The following is a 17,930-nucleotide window of genomic DNA, read 5'->3' on the forward strand; positions in this document are numbered from 1 at the left end:
AGATAAATCACTTCTACATTTTAAGAATGTTTCGCAGTTCGTTGGCAGATGTGCATGTTAGCAGGGTAGCAGATGTGGGCACAGTGACAATAACCTTTGTGTTGCTAAATTGAAGATCAAATTAAAGAGGATGAAGAAGGTTAAAAGACAACTGTGCATCAGCAGTGCACAAGTAAAAGACCAAATACAAAAAGTGCTTTTCAGCTTGAACTGAAGAACAGTTTCAGTATTCTAATGGAGTTAAGTGAAGAAACCCAAGACATTGATACTCTATGGGAAAACATCAGAGAGTACCATCTAGAAAGTTCAAAGACAGTTCTAATAACAATGAAATCTAAAAAGAAAGAATAGATTAGCTATACTACTTGGGCAGCTATGGAAAAGAGAAGAAATGTAAAGCAAAATCTCATGAATGCTAAGACATGTGAAGAGGCAAGCAAAGGGCAAGAAGAATACAGCGCTCTAGACAGAGAGGTTAAAAGGAATACTAGAAGAGATAAAAGGACATATATTGATAGAAAATGTCAAGAGGCTGAAGAGGTAGCCAAAGAGGTGACCTTATAAACTTGTATAAGGCAATCAAATAGCTAACAGGAACCTTTAGAAGTACCAGAGACCCTATTAAAGATGCAGACGGAAAGACTCTTAGTACAGAAGAACAACAGAAAAGATGGGCAGAACATTTTCAGGCTGTTCTAAATAGACCATGCTCAAACAAACTACTAGAAATGTGTGATGATGACCTACCACTAGAGCTTGATATTGATTTAGGAGTTCTTACAAATGAAGAAGTTAGAAAAGCCATCAGTAAACTAAAAAATGGAGGGGATAATTTTACTGGAGAGATGCCCAAAGTAAGTAATGAAACAGCCCTCCAGACTTTCCTTGTGTTTTTTGGATAGAATATGGAATAAAGAAAATAACCCAACCCAGTGGAAGAGAGGCCTTATAGTAAAATTGCCAAAGAAGGATGACTGTACCACCTGCAATAACTGGAGAGAAATCACATTATTCTCAGTGCCTGGGAAAGCCATGTGCAATAACATCCGGTAACATATCAAGAAACAAATAGACTTTCATCTTAGAGAGAAACAAGTAGGTCTTAGACCATTGAGATCATGTGCAGGCCATATTGTTGTTCTTAGACATATTATGGAACAAGTGTAGAGTGGTAAGCACCTCTTGTGATAAATTTTATAGATTTGCAGAAGGCTTTTGACAGCATACACAGAGACAGTCTGGCAAATTGTGGCACACTACAGAATACCAACAAAAATAATTAGACTAATCAAGGATCTATATAATGCTGAATGTGCAGTCAGAGATGGTGACAGTATCAGCCAATGCAGTGACAACTGGAATAAGGTGAGAGTGTATTATGTCCCCACTATTGTGTGCACTGGTCATTGACTATGTCATGAGGAAAGTAACCACTGAAGGCAACCAAGGAATTTTATGGACAAATGATAAAACACAATTGGATTACCTCCTTTTTTGCTGATTTACATTGTCCTACTTATTTCAACAATTCACTTAATGGAAGAAAAGACCTAGCTTTTGGCAAATACAGCAAAATAAGTTAGTTTGTTCATCAACAAGGGGAAGAGAAATATGGCTATAAGTGTCTTAGGCCTGGTCTACACTAGGCGTTTATGTCGAAGTTAGCGCTGTTACATCGAATTAACCCTGCACCTGTCCACACCGCGAAGGTATTTAGTTCGATATAGAGGTCTCTTTAATTCGACTTCTGTACTCCTCCCCGACGAGGGGAGTAGCGCTAAATTCGACATGGCCATGTCGAATTAGGCTAGGTGTGGATGGAAATCGACGCTAATAGCTCCGGGAGCTATCCCACAGTGCACCACTCTGTTGACGCTCTGGACAGCAGTACGAGCTCGGATGCTCTGAACAGCCACACAGGAAAAGCCCCGGGAAAATTTGAATTTGAATTCCTTTTCCTGTCTGGCCAGTTTGAATCTCATTTCCTGTCTGGACATTGTGGCGAGCTCAGCAGCACTGGCAATGATGCAGAGCTCTCCAGCAGTGATGGCCGTGCAATCTCAGAATAGAAAGAGGGCCCCAGCATGGACTGATCGGGAAGTCTTGGATCTCATCGCTGTGTGGGGTGATGAGTCCGTGCTTTCCGAGCTGCGCTCCAAGAAACGGAATGCAAAGATCTACGAGAAGATCTCTAAAGACATGTCAGAGAGAGGATACAGCCGGGATGCAACGCAGTGCCGCGTGAAAATCAAGGAGCTGAGACAAGGCTACCAGAAGACCAAAGAGGCAAACGGACGCTCCGGATCCCATCCCCAGACATCCCGTTTCTACGAGGCACTGCATTCCATCCTAGGTGCGGCCGCCACCACTACCCCACCAGTGACCGTGGACTCTGAGGATGGGATATTGTCCACGGCCGGATCCTCGGACATGTTAGCGGACGGGGAAGATGAGGAAGGAGAAGAGATGGACGAGGCAGTTGACAGCACTCACAACGCTGGTTTCCCCGACAGCCAGGATCTCTTCATCACCCTTACAGAGATCCCCTACCAACCGTCCCCAGCCGTTACCCCGGACACAGAATCTGGGGAAGGATCAGCCAGTAAGAGTTGTAAACATCTAAACATTTATTTTTAACAGAACAGGAATATTAACAATTAAAAAAATGGGTTTCTCATGATTAGTTTGCCCTAGGCGCTTAACGGTTCAGTCATGGGCAGTGCAACTATTGAAAAAAAAATCTAGCAATGTCCAGTTTTGCATGATTGTCCTGCCCAAGCCGCTCTACTGTTTAGTCACTGCTACAGCAGCTAGAGTAAAATGCGGTCTATATGTCCGGGGATGGAGCAGAAATCCTCCTGTGACATCTCAAGGAAGCTCTCCTGGAGGTAATTGGAAATCCGTTGCATTAGGTTCCTGGGGAGAGCGGCCTTATTGGGTCCTCCGTAGTACGACACGTTGCCGCGCCACGAGACAAGCAAGTACTCGGGAATCATTGCTCTGCACAGCAGGGCGGCATACGGCCCTGGTCTTTGGAGGCTTTCCCGGAGCATTCTCTCTTTCTCGCTGTCAGAGATCCTCATGAGGGTGATGTCGCTCATGGTGACCTGCTTTGAATGAGGTAGGGGAATGTTAGTGTTGGGACTGCTTTACCGTTCCTTTACAGAACTGTAACCGCTGGTTTGCAGCCACGCGGTGGAGGCGGGAGAGGGGCAGCCGAAAGGGATCGTTCCCGGGGACAGCCGCGAGGGTGTGGGACAGGAGCAGAGTTCCTGCTTGCCGGATTGCTGGCAGCAGGGACCGACATTGATTTCAATGTGAAATGAGGCCATTGCTAATATTAAAGTTTTAAGCTGCCACGAGTCTACGGCTTACCATGTCTGCCTGCAACAGAAATTCCGTTGTCCTGACACGGTTCTCAAATGTGCTGTGCAAGACCCCAGGCACTGAATGCGAAGGCCGAGAATTCGACCTTGTGCTGAGTGCGCATGTGATAGGTGCTGTGCATGGTCTTGTTCACAGAGAAAGACTATGTTCTTTGTTCACAACTACATTTATCTTTCTGAGGAATTCACTCCCTTTTTCCCATTCCCACAGCCCCATCTGCGACTGTCTCACAACCTAGCCTGGCATCACACTCCCAGAGGCTAGCGAGGATTAGGCATAGGAAGAAGAGGACACGGGAGGACATGTTCTCAGAGCTTATGGCCTGCTCCCGAGCCCAGGCAGCACAGCAGACCCAGTGGCGGGAGAACTTGTCCCAAATGCAGCAAGCAAACATGGATCGGGAGGAGAGGTGGCGGCAGGAAGACCAGCAGGCGACTCAAACCCTGCTTGGACTACTGAGGGAGCAAACGGACACGCTCCGGCGCCTTGTGGATGTTCTGCAGGAGGACAGAGCCCCACTGCAGTCCATCTCTAACCGCCCTCCCCCGCCACCAAGTCCCATACCCCCCTCACCCAAAGTGTACAGAAGGAGAGGCGGCAGAGTCCACGCCAACTCTCACTCCACCCCTGCAGAGAGCTCTAGTAGCAGAAGGCTCTCATTCCCCAAAATTTGACAAGTTCTTTCCTTCCCGCCTGACACAAGCTCCCGTCCAAGTTTCACCTCCCAGTTCCATGTGTAGTTGATAATAAAAAATATGTTTCTGTTAACTAATGTTTCCATCATGTTCTTTTGGAGGAGGGGGGAAAGGGGGATGGTAATTGGACAGGACAGTCACCTTTGGCAGGGTACATAGGCGGGGGCAGGTACAGCAGCAGGGCACATACACAGTGCAGTGACTAGTTGCCCTGGTCAGTCTGGGAGGTGGTTTTCATGTTCTGTAGTGGGGGGTGGGTTGCTCTGTGACTTTGTGGCGGGGGAGGGCAGTTACAGATCTTAAGCGGCGGTCCTTATGCAGGATCACAGAGCCACACAGCAGGAGATCTGTAACCGTCCTCCCCCTGCCACAAAGTCACATAGCCCCCCCATACACACAGTCCCGATCAGGAGGGGTGACAGGCTCCGTTGAAAGAACCAGCCCACCACAGCGGAGCCTGTCAATCCTTGAGTTTAGAAGCTTTCTTTGCGTCACTACACTACACCCGCTCCGCACCACAATCCGCGTCCCAGTTTTAAAAAATTCCCGCGAAAACAGTAGTAAAGAAAACGGTGTTCATTAACAAAGTAGAACTGATTTTATTTCGAAACGTGTGTTGGAAGGGGGGGAGAAGGGGGTATGTAACTGGAGAGGATAGTCAACATTAACTGGGTAAAGAAACGGGGGCAGGTTCGGCTTCTCTGTACACAAACTTTACAGTCACAGGTTACCCTGCTCACTCAGGAACCTAGCTTTCAAAGCCTCCCGGATGCACAGCGCGTCCCGCTGGTCTCTTCTAATCGCCCGGCTGTCTGGCTGTGCGTAATCAGAAGCCAGGCTATTTTCCTCAACCTCCCACCCCGCCATAAAGGTCTCCCCCTTGCTCTCACAGAGATTGTGGAGCACACAGCAAGCTGCTATAACAATGGGGATATTGGTTTCGCTAAGATCACAGCGAGTCAGCAAGCTTCTCCATCTCCCCTTGAGACGGCCAAAAGCACACTCCACCACCATTCTGCACTTGCTCAGCCGGTAGTTGAAGAGTTCTTTTTCACTGTCCAGGGCGCCAGTATAGGGCTTCATGAGCCAGGGCATTAGCGGGTAGGCTGGGTCCCCGAGGATGACTATAGGCATCTCCACATCCCCAAGAGTTATTTTGTGGTCCGGGAAGTAAATACCTTGCTGCAGCCATCTAAACAGACCAGAGTTCCTGAAAACACGAGCGTCATGAACCTTGCCCGGCCATCCGACGTAGATGTTTGTAAAACGTCCCCTGTGGTCCACCAGTGCTTGCAGCACCATGGAAAAGTAGCCCTTTCTGTTAATGTACTGGCTGGCCTGGTGGTCCGGTGCCAGGATAGGGATGTGAGTTCCATCTATGGCCCCACCGCAGTTTGGGAATCCCATCGCTGCGAAGCCATCTATGATCGCCTCCACATTTCCCAGGGTCACTACCTTTGGCAGCAGTACATCAACGATTGCCTTGGCTACTTGCATCACAACAACCCCCACAGTAGATTTGCCCACCCCAAACTGGTTCGCGACTGACCGGTAGCTGTCTGGCGTTGCAAGCTTCCAGAGGGCTATGGCCACTCGCTTCTGGACAGTCAGGGCTACTCGCATCCGGGTGTCATTGCGCTTCAGGGCAGGGGACAGCAACTCACAAAGTTCCAGGAAAGTTCCCTTCCGCATGCGAAAGTTTCGCAGCCACTGGGATTCATCCCAGACCTGCAGCACTATGCGGTCCCACCACTCAGTGCTTGTTTCCCGTGCCCAGAATCGCCGTTCCACGGCATCAACATGACCCATTGCGACCGTGATGTCCTCGGCGCTGGGTCCCCTGCTTTCTGAGAGGTCTGTGCTACTCTCAGACTTCAGGCCATCACCGCGGTGACGTAGCCTCCTCGCCTGACTTATCTGCATCTGCCTCAGGGAAAGGTGTATGATAAGCTGCGAGGCGTTGAGAGCGGCCACAACTGCAGCGATGGTCGCAGTGTGCTCCATGCTCGCAGTGCTGTGGCGTCCGCGCTGTCACTGACTAGAAAAGTGCGCGAACTGATTTCCCGCCGGCGCTTTCAGGGAGGGAGGGCGGGAGTGATGGACGGATGACGACAGTTACCCAAAAGCACCCTGGACACATTTTTTTTACCCAGAAGGCATTTGCGGCTCCACCCAGAATTCCAGTGGGCAGCGGGGACTCCGGGAACTGTGGGATAGCTGCCCACAGTGCACAGCTTCCAATGTCGACGCTTTCCCCGTTAGTGTGGACTCACAAAGTCGAATTACTGTCCTTAGTGTGGACACACATGTTCGACTTTGCAATATCGATTCCAAAAATTCGATTTAAGTAAAATCGAACTACTCTCGTAGTGTAGACAAGGCCTTAGAAATTACCGTTAGTGTGGACAAAGGAACACTAGAAGAAAAGTAATTTTACTAATCTATGGAGTTAAATGTGCAACAATGATGACACTATGCTAGATGTCAAGCAACAAATATCAAAAGCAGCAAACAACTTCAATAAACTTGAAATGATTTGGAATAGTTGCATGATTGGCACTGACACACAACTATTTTTAACACTTCCATCATGCCTGTCTGCCTTTATGGAACAGCGTCATTGAAATCTACAACAAAATTCATTGATAAGATCGAGGCATTCCAAAGAGATTATATCTATATATCTATATATATAGAATACACGTATCACTGCATTGGAAAGAGTATCTTGCAACATCAGAATTCCAAGTAGAGCAAATCTGGAAATTAAATGAGGATGGACTTATTTAGGACATACTTTAAGGAGGCCACCCACACAATTTCCACAACAAGTGATAACATGGAAGAGAAAAAGAGGGACACTTAGAGAAACATTTATCCCTAACAGTATCAAAAGAAGCCAGATCCATTAGCATGGCACTGAGAAGCCTGAACAGACCAGCACATTACTGAAATAAATGGCAGAAACTGGTTGACGTCCTATTGTGCACCTGAGAGCACAAGAGGATAAAGTAAGAAGAGAAAATTATGAATGACTATTTCAAAGTTTTATTGTGAAAAGAAATATTCGGTGATTCAGTGAACAGGAAGTTAAACTACCACCTCACTAGGTGACAGCTCAGGCACAACCCAAACAGATGACACTATGCATGCACTTAATGAGACCATTAAGTTTTCAACCTGTGGTCTGCAGATCTCTGGGGGTCTGCAGACTACATCTAAGATTTCCAAAGGGTTCTGCACTGCCATTTGAAATTTTTTCGGGGTCCGCAAATGAAAAAATGTTGAAAACCACTGAATTAGACCATTTCTAAAGCCTCTGTAGTTAATCTACCATATTCTTGTGATGGTAAAGATTTCTTCCAATCTGGTATTCAGCCATTGCTTTCTCCAAAGAACAACTTCCTTCTTCTAGAGCTGTTAAGAGGGCTGTAAAGCTGTGACTTTTTTTAGTATTTAAACCCTAGGTTTACATCACACAAAGTTAATATCAGTACAGCTGAATCCAATTCTTTAATGGTTAGAGCTTGTACATTCTGACTGAAATAAATATCAAAATGAAATTGCATTTACTTAATTTATTTTATTTCTTAAAAACATTGTTTTAATTAAAAATATTTAACATGTTTCTTTCCTTCCACCCAACAGAAATATGAAAAGACACCCTGCATGCGTTCTTTTGCCACAAATGAACAAATGATTTCAGAGACCAGCAAAACCTTAAATGTCCTCTATGTTTTCAATGGCACATATGAACCCTACCTAATCTATTGGCTTTTTCCTTTGCAAATGGCATTTAAGCAAATAATGCCGACAGGTAACTAAATTAGATCACAGAAAATTGCTGTAGACCTATATCACTTTTCTTAGGAGTTGATCAAGAATCCTCAGGGCTTTGACAAAGATATTTTCACTATTCTAGAAACTAATCAATATTTTAATTTTTAGGTGAACATCCCTATGAATTGGCTATGTACCTACATTTCCTACATCAAAACTTATTCCCATCATGGACAGAGATCTTTGCAATGGCTGAGTGGATGATGAGCCTTCTGAAGAGCGAGGACATTGAATTCTTCACTCATCTTCAACAGTGTTTCAGAAAGAATTTTGCAGTTGACCCAAAAGTATAATCTATTGATTTTTTTAAACTATAGAGTCTTTTATATTTATGCTACTTGCAGAAGTTTAAAATAAAATGTTTGCTGTAGTAAAAGTCAGTATATGGAATAAAGTTATACTTTTAAATATGATTTAATAAAATTATTAAATGATCTTGAAATATACATAGCTTTTTAACTCTAGGGATAATGTTTCTGATTTTTCCATATTATAGCATATCCCATCTAATATACTTTTTTTTTTTTTTTTTTTTTTTCTTTGCAGGATTTCCTGGTGGAGTTGATAGTTCGAGAAAGAGAGAGAGGTCAAGAACTCTACACAGCAACAGACAGATCTGAGCAAAACAAACATCTAACCAAGGAATTACTGGCAAGCCCAGTCATTTTCCTCAGAAAGTGGATGGGTGAAGTAAGATATCCTAATTTATGTGACTGAATTAAAAAAAAACACAAATGTGGAGATTGAGTCTTGCCTCACTTACACTGTTGTAAATCAGAAGTGACTATCAAACCAGATAGAGTTAAACTGGTTAATGAGAAAAGAATCAGGTCCACTGTTTGTTCTGGTTTTACAAAACCAAAATATTTTAATTTACTAAATGAATGTATTTTTCCACTATAGAAAAATAGTGTAATAGAAAGAAAAAAAAGAAACAATAGAAAAATGGAAAATAATATTTTGCTTTCTAATTTTATAAATATTTCTTTCTTCCTATTATTAACAGATTTGCTATAGTCTTTAAAACTAAATCATATGACATGTTTTCTTTAAAAATTTAGTCCCCTGTTTTGGTTTCTTCTCCACATTATATAAATATGTCTGCTCAAGAGTAGCTGTACGCAGTGTTTTACCTAAATTATTTTTATTAGACTTTAACCTTTATACTGAGAAAACAAAATCTTGAGTTATTTATTACAACTACATCTAGAATATTAAATAATTAAAGTTTATATTCTTCAGCCACTAGTAAAGCCACAAATGAGCCAGTGGAATAAATATTAAGATATGAGCCACTTTAAATTAAAACTAAAGGACCAGATACTCAGCTAGTATAAATGCGTACAGTTTCTCTGACTTCAGTAGAGCTATGATCATTTACAGAAGTTGATGATCCAGTTCAAAAAAACTAGTGGTGAAAGTCTCCTTTCAGTAACACTGATTGCACGCGCAGTAGTTGTTGTTGTTGTTATTATTATTTTTTTTATGTATGTTATAGGGCGACCAGACAGCAAATGTGAAAAATCGGGACGGGGGTGGGGGGTAGTAGGAGCCAATATAAGAAAAAGACCTAAAAATCAGGACTGTCCCTATAAAATCGGGACATCTGATCATCTTAGTATGTTACCATATCATCTAAGAGCCTGAGTTATGGACCAGTACCACATTCTGCTACATTCTGGACAAACACTGTTTTTTTTCTGTCAAACACTGCCCACCTACCCTAACAATCTGAAGCTAGTTTCTGGGTATCATTAACAAAGTGTTAAACCATACAGGTACCTGTGTGAGTAGGAAGAGAAAGTTTTGGTGTTGTTTTTATAAATTAGAAATTGCCTAATATATTTTTAATACAATACATTTCATAATTTTGTGTAGGGCTTTGTGAGTATACTGGATTTTCCTGCAGTGTTGTTGATTTGGGATCAATTGTACATGCAAGATTGGAATAAAAAGGTGATGGAGAATTTCTGCCTCTCAATCCTTATGCTGTTAAAGGATTCACTAATGGCTGCCAATGATTATCCAGCTATAAGAGAGGTACATACAACAATGCTTCATGTTACCTTTCATCTAATTATCTATTCTGTTGATAAAAATAATCACCAAACATTTGGTATTTTTATTTAAAGATATTTTTAAATAGTTTTTCAAGAACATTTGGTTCCTTCAAAGCAGAAAATTCCATTGGAGTTCCTTATTGTGATACACATTTTTATTTATATAATTTTTTTGAGATTTGCGAGTAAATTATGGGCAAAATTGTGTTCTGTTTCACCTATGCAACCTTACTGACTTCTCAGCTGCGTAGCCATAACTGAGAACCAAATTTTGTCTAAAGAGTATTAGTCCAGGCCTGGGGGTGTCAATACTTCCCTTGAATTACATGCTAAATTTCCATTTAACATTAATGGGAGTACTGCATCTACAGAATATGGAGAATACAACCTGCAGTATTCGTTAGCTTGAGCAATTGCATTGTAGGATTCACCAAAAGGTTTCTCATTAAGGCCCTAATTCAAAGCACTTAAGCACATGTTCAGCTTTAAACACATACTTAAATCCATCCCTAATGAGCAAAGCACTTAAGCTTATGTTTCAGTCCTACTGAAGTCAAATTACATTTATACCAACTCTAAGGGATTGCCAGACCAGTGTAAAAGGTTCAGCTGAGATTTGGGCCCCTATTTTGATTTGTTTGGCTTTTTAAAAAACAAAATCTAAATGTTTAGGTCTATAGCTAATTAAGCACCCCTTTAAAAGGTAAAAATCTTGAAATTCCTACTAAAAATGAAGAAATTACTAGAGTAAATGGGAATTGTTGAGTTTTCATTGGAAAACAAAAATAAAGCCTTTTTGAATGAGTGCAGTTTAGGCTGTAAGCAAAATAATGAGCATAGGAAGTAAAGTCAAGGCAGTTTTCTGTGATTATAGTGCATACTTAAAAATATTTTTAACAGCAAAAAAAAACGTTACTTCCTGCCAGGAAACCTTCTCAGAATCCATAAAATATTAACAGATCTGTTTCATGTACAGTAGTGAAAATTCTATTTTTTTTTTCTTTTCAGGTGTTTTTGTTCTATGGTTGTCATCTTCTTACAGCTGATATTCAGAGGGCCTGGATTCATCTTCAGCAAGGTGGTTTACCATCTGACATCCCTGGGCTTAGCAGGCAGAATCAAAGGTCGAGAACTTCCCTTGCTTTACAGATACAAGGATGTACTGATTGGAAACACGCTGCTGAAATTAAAGGGCTGCCTTAAAAAAAAAAAAAAAAAAACCTTCATAAAACTATATTGAACACTTGGTAGGCTGCCTGGAGGGCCCCAATTCAGCAATGTATTTAAAGCACATGCTTTAAGCCAGTGGTCCCCAACCTTTTTCATCTGGCAGGTGCCAGACGACAAGCCACTGAGGACTGTGGCGGCAGATGAGCATCCGCCGAAATGCTGCCGACAAGCAACGACGTCAATAGGTGTCGCTGCTGAAATGCCGCCGACAAGCAGCGTCATCCAGAGGCGTCGCTGCTGAAAATCAATGGCATTTTGGTGGCGACGCCTCTGGATGATGATGCTTGTTGGCGGTATTTCGGCGGATGCTCATCCGCCTGCCAGTACATGGGCACACTTAGACGTCCCTGCAGGCGCCATGGCGCTCGCGGACACCACATTTGGGGACCACTGCTTTAAGCAAACGAGTTCTTTTGTACTCAGTTGAAGTAATCATGTGTTTAAAGTTAGGCAAGTGCTTAATTACATTGCTGAACTGGGGCCTAGTTTGTTAACCTGCCATATATATTCAGTAGACTTGGTAATATTCATGTTACAGATAAAAGTTAAATGTAGCTGAAGGCACATACTGCTGTGAGTATCTAAGTGCCTAGGTAGATAAAATTGCTAATGCTAGGCTCTCTGAACCACCAAACAAGAAAGCTGTTCTCTTACACCACAGATCAAAGGAAGCTGTATGCAATGTGTAAAGGTAGAGCAAACCTCTGTTTGTGTTGGGGATGGGTGAGAAGGAGGCTTCTGCAGTGACTTCTCTTATCTAATTTTATGGACATTATTGATAGCCTTCAAAAGGAACCTCATCCAGACTGTCTTGACTGGAGATTTGCAGCTAGAATGCATGCCTTAATGGGGGAGGAAAGGTTAAAGGAGGGAGTATCCTCTGCGTTCCATCTGGGACACGTCTGACCTACTGGAAAGAAAACAAAACATAAACTTAGAGATAACTATCACAGATACGCTCTCAAGCGCTCAAAACATGCTCAGGCTCTCTGAAGTAGTGAGACTTGCAGGTTTGCATGTCATTCCTACCTTGTTATCACAATATCGGGCAGTCATAGTCTTGATGCTGTGTTTTTATTCTTGGCAGTGTTGCTTTCAGGTGCTGTCCTAAGGCTATATCTACACTTGAAACCTTACAGCAGGCAGCACAGCTGTACCAATGCAGCTGTGCCGCTGTAAGATTTCTTGCGTAGCCGCTCCATGCTGATGGGAGAGAACTCTCTTGTTGACATAATTAAACCATCTCCAATGAGTGGCAGTAGCTATGTCAGGCTCCCACTGACGGAGTGCTGTGCATACTACCACTTAAGCTGGTGAAACTTATGTTGCTCAGGGAGGTGTTGTTTTTTTTCACGCCAACATGGGTGGTAGTGTAGACATGAACCTAAGAGCATTGTCAGTTTTACATGGGCATACTCACATAGTTCAGAGGAACAGTGCATATTATAATGTTTGACTACTGTGTTACTCCTTCCTACATTTCTTCAGTCATGGGATCTTCCTCATAACATTTGGACATTGAAGGACTGTATGAAACAATATCTCATTTGACTCATAAATTAGGGAGGGTAATACTAAATCTTTCATTTATAATGAATATTTTATATCTAGAAATGCCTTCTATATGGTATGTGGAAACATTTTTAATATAAATAGATAGTTGGGTTGCTTTGTTTCTTTTTGTTGCAGTCAACAAAATACTTTAATGAGCAAAAGTATTTCAAATGAGAATTTAATTCAGATTGTTGCTTGTTGCTATATTCACTGAAAATAGGGAATTAAATTATGAATGTTTATATGTGCAGGCCACTTGCTGATCTGTCTCCAAGGCTCAGTTCAATGGAAGGTATGTAGCTGTTTGTGTTCATGCTGTTATTTGAGCATGCCTTTAGTACCTAATAACTTTTGTATCATAGGCAAGATTTCAGATATAATGAAAAGCACAGCTTACTTCTAAAAGTTTATTTAAACCTTCTGTTCTCGCCAAAAATATTAGAAGAAAGTGTCTTAGGCCCCAATTCTACATCCTGATGGTGCACCCCACAGGGGTTTGCCTGTGCCAATCAGATTACAGGATTAAGTCCTTAATCTTTGTTATAGTGTTCCTACCAATAAACGCTGGAATTTTGCAATATACGCATTTTTCAAAGGAATGTGTAGAAGGAATTATTCTTCTTTAAAACTGGAAAAGTAGCATGCATTTTGGTGAAATGTGAAGGAAATGTTTTAAAATATGTGGAAAAGACAGTCAGCTATTGTGGTTTAAACTTGTTTTCATGTAAAAGTTTGCAGAAAAGTAGAATAGTCCTGAATATTCATCAGATTTCTCTTTTGTCTTATTTCTAAGAAAATAATGTTCCATGTAAATAGAAGATTTCTGCAAAATTCAAAATTTTCAGTGTAAATTTGTTTTTGAGGATTTTAAAATTTTGCCGAGAAGCCCAGATTTTCTACAATGGCCTCTAATTATGGATGCTTCATTTTCTGTATTCAGGCCTTCTCACAACTAAGTCCTGATTTTTTTTAAGTTGCTGAGCACCCACAGCTTTCATTGATTTCAATTTGAGGTGTGAGGGCTCAGCACATTTGAAAACTGGTCCAAGGCTCCCATAATTGAGGGACCTGAACCCAGTGGCCACTTTTGAAAATGTTGGTTATATTTTGTGTTTAAGACTGATAAACGTATAGGGTGAAATTCTGGCCCCATTGACATCAAAGGCAAAACTCCCATTGACAGTAGTGGTGCCAGGATTTCATCTCTAGAGCTTGATCCTGTGGGTCATATCAGGCAAAGCTCTTGTTGAAGTCAAGTTAGATGTTTGCATTTTTTTAAAATGCAAAAACATTATCCAGTTCGGTGAAATGTTAAGTAATCTTGCCAGCTCACTATATGCTACAGTATGAAAATCTTCCATCTCATCATCCTTTTACTTAAAACATTATAAATCAAAAGTAATTCTATTAAAATCAGTGGGATTACATTGGTGTAAAACTGGTTTGAGAGGAGAATTGGACCCTTGAGGCTTTGGCTCCCTGAACAGATGAAAATAGTTGTAATTTCTGCTCACTGCACAGGAGGGTGCTCATCTTCTGTGTCCCTCTACAGGAAAGAGGGACTTCTATGATCTGTAGGTGGTTCCTAGAATAAAGTAGTGGTCTGAACTGGTATTTTCTTATAGCTGCATAGTAACACTGATAGTAGCTGTTAAAATAGTTATTTCTTATATGTGAAGCTGGCAAGGAGATATTTGGGAGTGGTGGGTTAATTGCTGCTATGGGAGATGCAAACAAAAGTTTATAGGTCAGATGATGTATCATGACAGTACACTATGTAAGATATTAGAGTTCTCTGGTGGGCATGTTTTAAAAAAATGTGGGTGAATCTACAGTATAATTTTTCCTTCAAGTCTTTCAATAACAAAAATTGTTCCCATCTGTCTAAGGGCCTGATTCTGTAAACCCTTACATTTTACAAGTCAGAACCATTAAACAGGGAAAGAACTCATAGACAGAGCCAAATTCTATCTTTTGATACACACACAGGGTTATCAGCCTAATCCAATAGCTATTAGAGCTAATGGAAAGTGTTCCACTGATGTTAATGGAGCTTGGATCAGACCTTAATCCTGACCAAAACTTCTGTATGAAAAGATTGGACTGCCCTGTTTATGGAATTCATATAAATTCTTCTGTGTAAAATAGACTTTACCCAAAGAACCCATTCTGTGGTTGTAAAATGATATTGTATCTTTCAGTATCTGAGACTTAGAAATGTTACTTAATTAATTATATTTGGTCTACTATATTTGATTCTTTGTAATTCAACCTTTGTGATTTTCTTTACAGCAAGAAGAAAGCAATTTTTGTACTTTAATTTAATAGGTAAACGTGTAATATACTTCTGTTTGGGCTCAGAAGCCACCAAAGGCTCTGACTAACCTAATTTATAATCAAGGATCAAACTATTTAAACATTACATTGGCTAATTACCTTTGGTGTAATTTGTTTTGATAGTTGGAAAGGTTTCTCTTGGCTTCCAGGACATCTTGCCAGTTGAAGTGAAGGATGTTTTACTAAAGCTAGTTTTACCAGTACCACAGGTTGAGATATCACACACTGTAAGTGGTAATTTAATTATACCTTGTATGTTCTGACAGGGATTGTGATAATCTTTACTTTACAAAAGAAAAAGGTTTAGTGCTCTTTTTATTGAGACTATTTGTCATAAAGAATGTTTTTTGACTGAACAGAGACCTAAACATATCAACAGATAAAGAGAACTCTGTCATTAATTAATGTTACATATATAAGAACAACCTTAGATTGTGATTGGTTGAAAATTGTCATGTGAAGACTCAGTAAGTTTCTATTGTTTACCTCTTCAGAAGTTAATAAAATTGAAGTCTTTTCCAGTTATCCAGTCAGACCACTTATGCAAATAAATACACTGTGACTGGCTGAAGAAAATTAATTGGAAGCTATTATTTCACCTCGCAGGAGGATAATTATTTTTTCTGATCTTCTTGAGTGCATCTGTCTTTTAGCTTCTAAGGAAAAACTGTTACCTCATTGAAATGCATTACCATTATGGAGAGATTTTCCAGATGTTCTGATGAAGACTCTCAGAAAATAAGTAATAAAACATATATTGGGCCAAATCTTCTTTTGCCAAACTGAAAAGGATTTGATCCATTAACTTCAGTACATTGTATATTTGCTTCACTCCAAGTCAATATTTACCTCTCTGGTCAATAAAGTTTGTTTTTCACCGTAACAAAAGTCAATATTTACTTATTATTTTTAGTCTGGTGACAATGTACTAAATTCTGTTTTTCTAGCAGTTTGGAGTCTTTCATTTCTTTTGGAAAAGGGTTTGGTTTAGCAGATGTCTGTTACTTTATTACGAAGCCTTTCCCACAACTGGAGGAATTTGTCCAGCATATAATAAACTTTAACAGGATTATGAGCACAACAGTTTACAAGCACAAAAAAGAATAAATTAGAAAAATGGGTAAATTGAGTAAATAGAGTACTGAATTAAGCAATGATTGCATAACCCCATAGAGTGGGTATTATTCCTTGTTTGCATTTTAAGATCGCATCTTCTCTGATTTCCATGGATCTGAAATGCCAAACCACATAACAAATATTTATGGCCAGATCCTCTGGCTGTTAATTCTCTTTCAAAGTCAATAAAAATGTGCAAGTTCATACCGGCTAGTGATCTAAGTTTATATATTTACTGATTTGAATTATCAGACTGAAGGAGGACTGCAGAAGTTTAACTGTAAGTAGACTTTGGCCCCTAACAATATTAATGGGAGTTATCATTGGTCAAATCCTTCATACATCCTGAGAAAATGCTTCCCTTCTTTAATAAACACTTAATTCTGTGCACATCCCAAGTTCCCACAAAATCTGCAGGAGTGTGGGTTGCATATGAATTGGAAAAGTGAGTCATTTTTCTGAAAATAATTATACAGGTTGAACCTCTCTAGTCTGGCACCTTCGGGACCTGACCGGTGCCGAGCCAGAGAATTTGCCGAACCATTTTCTGAAAATAATTATACAGTATTGTAGCGAGCGGGTCTCTTTTTATTTTTATCTCACTGAGGCGAATAAACAGAACAATGCTTGCAACGCCGCCTAGCCAAGGTTTACTGGCTCTCTTCATAACAAAGTATTAGTGTTGTTACACAATTTTACTGTATTGGCATAAGGAAATAAGTAGCTAAAGCATAAAAAACAAAATAATATGAAAAAGAAATAGATCATAATACAGGTAAATCTATAATTTACTCACCTAAAATGATGCCTGAATTCCGCTTCCAAAGGGATGTGACAACCGCTAACTCAAATTACATTTGAGTTACATCTGGGGTCTCTGCTGTAGGTATATCCAGGGTAGATGAAGTGGAGGCAATGGGATTTTTGATTGTAGAGTGCTGCTCACCGCTCTTCTTCACTACCTTCCAGCTTGGCTTGTCTTATTTATTTTGATTTTTCTTTAATTAGTTTTTCTTGTATCATGTAGAGAGACGTGATCTCTTGCTCAGAAATGAAATGTCTTTGCTCCAGTCCTTCTATTAAATTTGTTGCCAACTGAATGCATTTATCGATAGAAATTTTTTCTACGATATCCTCATCATCATCTTCATCACCATCACTGGCTTCTTCGTTATCTTTGTTTTTTCCCTGCTGTATCATTTGCACAATTTCTTCATCCGTCATTTGATTAGCAATTGGTGCATCTTTGTCGACTTCCATCCAGTCTAGTAAATTTTCCTCTCCCAAATTCTTGGCCAGCTCAAGCACTACAGGGTGGGACATACCACTGGCATACTCCATTAACTCACTAACAATGTTTTGGTTTTCAGACACTTGAAATCCGGTGAAATCGTTCTCGTCATTGCTTTAGGATGGGCAGAGCAATTGTCGAGAATCAGCACAATTTTGCACTTCAGATCCAGACCTACTGAGGTGCAATGGGCTCTTGCCTCCGGTACAAAATATTTCTCAAACCACTCGAGACATAGATTAGTCGTTATCCATCCCTTTTTGTTGCTACGGTATATCGCTGGGAATATTTTCACCCCTTTGAATGCCCTTGGGTTCACACTCTTCCCAATAACCATGAGCTTGCATTTGTGTGTACCTGCTGCGTTGCTACAACCAAGGACAGTTACCCTGTCCTTCAACTCCTTTGTACCAGATGGTG

General features: G+C 40.8%; 1 protein-coding gene across 3 annotated transcripts in view; it reads left to right on the top strand.

Moving 5' to 3' along the window:
* The window catches only part of LOC128825557 (uncharacterized), an 87,776-nt gene that overhangs the window by 26,911 nt on the left and 42,935 nt on the right, over positions 1–17,930 (top strand). For all 3 annotated transcript variants that reach the window (XM_054008159.1, XM_054008158.1, XM_054008156.1), the window contains exons 9-15: positions 7,731–7,899; positions 8,031–8,209; positions 8,469–8,612; positions 9,801–9,962; positions 10,991–11,106; positions 13,018–13,058; positions 15,227–15,330. In XM_054008159.1, the coding sequence (XP_053864134.1) occupies positions 7,731–7,899; positions 8,031–8,209; positions 8,469–8,612; positions 9,801–9,962; positions 10,991–11,106; positions 13,018–13,058; positions 15,227–15,330 (915 nt within the window). The remainder of the gene's footprint in view (positions 1–7,730; positions 7,900–8,030; positions 8,210–8,468; positions 8,613–9,800; positions 9,963–10,990; positions 11,107–13,017; positions 13,059–15,226; positions 15,331–17,930) is intronic.

This window comes from Malaclemys terrapin, chromosome 18 (genome assembly GCF_027887155.1).
Source record: "Malaclemys terrapin pileata isolate rMalTer1 chromosome 18, rMalTer1.hap1, whole genome shotgun sequence".
Classification (NCBI taxonomy): domain Eukaryota; kingdom Metazoa; phylum Chordata; order Testudines; family Emydidae; genus Malaclemys; species Malaclemys terrapin.